The sequence below is a fragment of the Gallinula chloropus genome (assembly GCF_964237585.1).
Source record: "Gallinula chloropus genome assembly, chromosome: 23".
Taxonomy (NCBI): Eukaryota; Metazoa; Chordata; class Aves; order Gruiformes; family Rallidae; genus Gallinula; species Gallinula chloropus.
In genome coordinates, this window is record NC_140108.1 from 1,857,153 (window position 1) to 1,863,178 (window position 6,026).

Below are 6,026 nucleotides of genomic sequence, written 5' to 3' on the forward strand. Positions count from 1 at the left end.
ATGCCTGTGGATTTTAGTGGAACCTGGAACCTTATCAGCAATGACAACTTTGAAGGATATATGGTGGCCTTAGGTAGGTGGTAATACCTGATTCTATCTTTCCTCCCTTCCCCTGTAAGGGTCCTGCCAGATTTTAAAAGCCTGAGTGCTTTTAAAGCCTCAAAATTGATGCTGCTTTTTTTCCCTCTGAAAAACAATGGAAGGCTCTTTACTGCTAAAGAGACAGCAGGAACTGTACTTCAGCCTCTCAACCAAACTGTCCCTGCAGCTTTCAGGAATTTCTCAGCTTCATGCTTACTAATATATATATATATATATATTCTACAGTTTTCATGGGAAACAGGGAAAATTTCTCTTTTGAGCACACACTTACAGAACCTGTGTTCTGTAAGTTAATGAAATGTTAAGTAAGAAAAAACCCCACAACCCACTTGGGCATTTGCCATGTCCAGGCAGCTGCTAACGAAGAGTCATTTATCTAGAAACTGCTTACAAAATGCCTCTCTCCTTAGGCTGATTTGCTGATGAGACTCTCTAGCTGTGTCATTTTTGGAGCGCTTGAAGCTAACCTCTTACCTTGCTCAGGTCTTTTACAGAGATTAATGGTGCTTAATAGGGAGCTAAGAAACTTCTCTCTACTTTGTTAGCTGATTTCTACACACTGTGACATCAGGCAGCCTCAGGCTTCCCTGTCTTCCTCAGCCTCTCCCACCTGTTTCTGCCTCTCAGACTTGCATAAACTGGTGACCAGCACTGTCTCTTGCTGGTTCTTGTGTACACACCTAGAATCTAGTCTGTTTGCTGGCTGTACCTACACCAAGTGCCTGACTTCAACTGTCTAGTTGGTATCTTTACCATGATGAAAGAACTCTTCTCTGTTTCCAATCCTGATGTGTTACCAGTTAGGAAACAGGGTGCTCCCATAGTGAGAATTCATTCCTCAGTTTGAATGCTCTGTAATATGCTCTTAATTTGCTAAATGTCTTCAAATTGAATAGATTCTGTCTGTTCCCTGGCTGACCCTGGCCAGTAGATCTAGGGAAGTGATGGTGCCCCTGTACTGGGCACTGGTGAGGCTGCACCTCGAGTGCTGGGTCCAGTTCTGGGCTCTTCACCATCAGAAGGACATTGAGGTCCTGGAGCGAGTGCAGAGAAGGGCAACCAGGCTGGGGAAGGGGCTGGAGGGCAAATCCTCTGAGGAGCAGCTGAGGGAGCTGGGGGTGTTGAGCCTGGAGAAGAGAAGGCTGAGGGGAGACCTTATCACCACCTACAACTACCTGAAGGGAGGTTTTAGAGAGGTGGATGATGGTCTCTTCAGCCAAGTAACAGCTGACAGGACAAGGTGAAATGGCCTCAAACTGTGCCAGCGCAGGGTCAGATTAGATATTAGAAAAAAAATCTTCCCTGAAAGAGTTGTGGGGCCTGGAACAGGCTGCCCAGGGAGGGGCTGAGTCACCTTCCCTGGATGTGTTTAAAAAAGGGGAGATGAGGTGCTCAGGGATGTGGTTTAGCTTAGGATGGGAATGGTTGGACTTGATGATCTTTAAATGTCTTTTCCAAACTTGTGATTCTGTGATTCCTTGATAATAAACATAATCCAGGTAAGTAATTAGCTTTTTAAAAATGAAATACAGCTGGCAATCTTGGGAAAAATGTGACTTCTTTTCTTCACATTAACTGGGGGAACTTACTTAAAGGTAAAGGCAGAGCATTCCATCAGTGATTTATAACCTATCTTTGATTATTTCTGCTTGGTTGCCATTATACTGAACTGAGCAAGGGCTGAAATCAATATGTTAGAGTTAGAATGAAAAACTCTTCTGCTGGGGTAGGCAGAGTGAGGAGGCCAGTATCTGATCCCTCGAGTAACTAGAGGGTTAAGGATAAGGACATAGCTGTTCCCAGCCTAGACTTCCCTTCAGTTTCCATGTTTATCTCTAAAGAATAGGAGGACACCTCTATACCTCTGATATATAAGAATATATCAATACAAGCTACTTTCAAGGTACCTTGTATTTATACATTATGACTATATTAAGGCTTAATGGGTATGGCTGTTGCCAGTACTGAATTCAAACCCCTCTATGCTAAAATAAACTGGAAAGCATGTAAAACACGACTAATAGATTCCAGCTCTTCTGTAACGGATGCAGGAATGAAGTCCCCCTTCAAACACAGACTGCACAGCCAGCCACATGGCTCAACACAACGGGACCTGGACACGCCTTGTGGAGATCACAACCCCAGCCAGCATAAAGGGAGAAACTTCTAGTGGTCCTATGAAATGACCCTTTTATCTAGGTGATGAAAACAACAGAATTCATTAATACACTGCCCCCCCTTTTTATTCATCTCCCTTCCTAAATATCCAACTCCGAGCATGCTATCAGGGTACAATGGGATTCAGGTGCCTGCCAAATAGATGGCCTGTTCCTCTGAAGAAACAAAAATCATGAGAGAACTAGAAAACCCCTAGAAGCACTGCTCGAAGCTCACTATTCCCAAGAACATCAGGCTGATTACTGGGAAGTCTTTTGACAAGTGCGATGTCTTCTAGTTGCAGTTACAGTGCTAATACCATGTGCTGTGTCCTGAACACAAGTCTGAGTAAGTCATTTTGGGACTGCCCTTCACTCTACCCTGTTGAAGGGACAGGGTGCAAAGATTTCTTGTGAATTCACATAACGCCTCTGCCACAGGATGAGAACTGGTGGGAAGTGTCCTTCTAGCTAAGCAGGGGTAAGTGAGACCCAGTTTGGGGTGACTGTGGGGGAAATCAACTCTCTACAACTCCTAAATCATAGACTCATAGAATGGTCTGGGTTGGAAGGGACCCCAAGGGTCACAGAGCTCCAACCCCCTGCCACAGGCAGGGACACCAACCTCCAGGCCTGGAGCTACACAAGGTTGCCCAGGGCCCCATCCAACCTGGCCTTGAACACCCCCAGGGATGAGGCACCCACCCCCTCTCTGGGCAGCCTGTTCCAGCCCCTCACCACTCTCTCTGCAAAAAACTTCCCCCTAAAACCTCACCTAACCCTTCCCTCCTCCAGCTTCACTCCATCCCCCTTGTCTTGCCAGTCTCTGCCCTTTAACAAGCTGATTCCCCTCCTGTTCCTCTGCTCCCTTCAGGGACTGGAAGGCTGCAATGAGGTCCCCCCACAGCCTTCTCTTCTCCAGGCTGACCCAGCCCAGCTCCCTCAGCCTCACTTTGTAGGGGGGGTACTCCAGCAATTGAGTAAACTGGTTTCTTTGGAACTTTTTACAAGAAATTTATTTCTTAGTGTATTTATACAAGAACATGGCTTGACCTGTGTAACATACAGCTTTAAAGAATGAAATAAATAAAGCCAACCACAAAACCTTGCACAGGAGCAAGTACAACTGTCTAAGAAATGCTTCTAGTACTACTAAAGGTAAGTCCTGGCTGTCAGAGTGGCTGGTGCTAAATACAACTCTGACCTTTTTGCCTCCTGTCTAAGGTATTGACTTTGCAACACGCAAGATAGCAAAAATGCTGAAGCCTCAGAAAGTCATCAAACAAGACGGCGATTCATTTTATATCCACACCACTAGCACATTCAGAGATTATCTGCTTCAGTTCAAGATTGGTGAAGAGTTTGAAGAAGATAATAAAGGTCTGGATAACAGAAAATGCAAGGTAAGACTGAGCATAGAACATCAAGAGGCTGTGACAAAGTTAAGAGGCTGTGATCGAGCCAGTTACTTGAGCTGAACAGAACACTGTCTGTAATGCAGTGCAGAGGTAGGAGGCTGAGTTATCAACTGGGAGTTTCACTGTCTCTCAGGAGTAGTATTTAGGTTCCCTTTCCCTCAGAAAAAAAGGCCATTGTCTCAGTTCTGCAATATACCCATGGACAAAGACAGGCAGAAACAGTCTTTTGTTCCTTCTTCCCACAGAGCCTGGTGACCTGGGAAAATGACAAACTTGTCTGTGTCCAGACTGGTGAGAAGAAGAACAGGGGCTGGACTCACTGGCTTGAAGGAGATGATCTCCACCTGGTATTTACTTAAGATTTCTACTGATTCTGTCTCTACATGAAAAAAAAATAACCTCTATGATGTGGTCATGGTGTGAACAAGTCTTTTTCCAGCTCTGTAGTATTTGTAATGGATGGTACATAATGAGCACATGCAGCTTGGATTTTTAGATTATCTGGAACAACATCAATGTTTCGCTGTCTTCTGTAGCCAAATTCAGATTGTTAACCACAGTCTATTAGCATGGCAGCAGAGTGTGGTCAGCAGTCACAGAATCCCAGAATCCCAGGGGTTGGAAGGGACCTGGAGAGCTCATGGGGTCCAACCCCCTGCCAAAGCAGCTCCCCAGCTCATATTGCACAGGGCGGCGTCCAGATGGGGCTGGAATCTCTCCAGAGATGGAGACTCCACACCCCCTGGGCAGCCTGTCCCAGGGCTCCCTCACCCTCACTGGGGAAAAGTTCTTCCCCATGGTGCTGTGGAACTTCCTGTGCTCCAACTTGCAGCCATTGCCCCTTGTCCTATCCCCACAGACACTGAAAAGGGGCTGCCCATTTCCCCCTGCATCCCATCCTTCAGATATTGATAAACATTAATCAGGTCCCCCCTTAGTCTTCTTCTCTCCAGGCTGAACAGCCCCAGCTCACTCAGCCTTTCCTCACAGGGGAGATGCTCCAGGCCCTTCATCATCCCCGTAGCCCCTCTGGACTCTCTCCAGGAGATCCCTGTCTTTTTTATCCCAGGGAGCCCAGAACTGGACACAACACTCCAGGTGGAGCCTGACCAGGGTAGAGTAGAGGAGGGGGATCCCCTCCTGTGACCTGCTGGCCACACTCCTCTTGATGCCTCCCAGGATCCCTGTGTACATGTGTATACTCTTGTTTGCTTTTTTGTAGGAGCTTCGTTGTGAGAATCAAGTGTGTAAACAGGTCTTCAAGAGAGCTTGAATGTGTGAGCTGGTTCCTGCGTGGAGAGACAGCTGCATCCAGGAGACTAAGCATCGCTGCATCCAGTGATGGCTGAACAGACTTGTCCCTGTTAACAAGAATGGTCTGATGTTTCTGGCTCAGGAAATATCTGCTGTTGCCAGTAGTAAAGATCTGATTTTTGCTAATAAATACTCAAAACCAAAACCATCTTAAGTACCTGACTCCACAGTGTGCTTTTGGAAGAAAAAAAAACAACCCTAAAACCCAAAACCTCACAACCTAAAATACAAGTTGTATGGCTTGGCTCTCTAGTTAACTACCAATCTCAATCAAAACAAATGAATCTCCTTATCCTAAAGGGACAGGGCAATGTGAACCGGGGGGTACAATGGTAGAGAAGCAAAGAGAACAAAGGTAACAGATTTATTTATCCAAAATGCTTCTCTTTGAGATGCAAACTAGCATCTAACTCCACTTGCTTGATCTTCAGTGTGCAATGTAAGGTCCTGTATTGTGCCACAGCTGCTCTGTTCTCCAAACAATGAAGTTCAGCTTACCAGTGGAGACCAGCCTGTGACCCAATGCCAGAACAATGGAGAAGGGTCTGAGTTCCAGTCTGTGGGATAACTGAACTCAGTAAGCACGTAGCCAGAGTGGAAGCAGTGCCTCTGCAGTTAAGGTTTATTTGCACACATCTGGTTTTCTCTTTGACCCTGGGTAATGTTACATGGAGAAGCAGGTTTTATTCTGCCTCCTGTACACACAGGTAAGTGTGGTAGGTGCATGTGAAATGAGTTGCTGCAGCAACACTTAACACTGCAGGGACCTTGGCACTGGCTGGAAGGGAAAAGAGTTTGATTAATCCTAGCTTAATCTTAGGAATTTAATTGCATTCTATAGACCCCCACCCCCCAGGAACATAAATACCACCCCTTTTCAGAATTCTTAAAACTACCACCAGAGGCAGACGAAAACTGTTGGAGCCTGGAGGGCTCTTTATCAGCTACCCCCCTCCCTGTATAATTACCAGGGGACTATGTAAACTTAAGCTAGTTGCTCAGATACAAAGGAAAGAATTGGTGTTCCTTGTAGAGG

General features: G+C 46.0%; 1 protein-coding gene across 1 annotated transcript; it reads left to right on the top strand.

Moving 5' to 3' along the window:
• On the top strand, positions 1–5,031 carry RBP7 (retinol binding protein 7; the record flags this gene model as incomplete). Its single annotated transcript, XM_084274526.1, has 4 exons — positions 1–73; positions 3,483–3,661; positions 3,922–4,023; positions 4,899–5,031. 4 exons carry the CDS (start codon positions 1–3, stop codon positions 4,947–4,949), a joined length of 405 nt encoding a protein of 134 aa, XP_084130652.1. The 3' UTR covers positions 4,950–5,031.
• Positions 5,032–6,026: the final 995 nt, after the last annotated feature.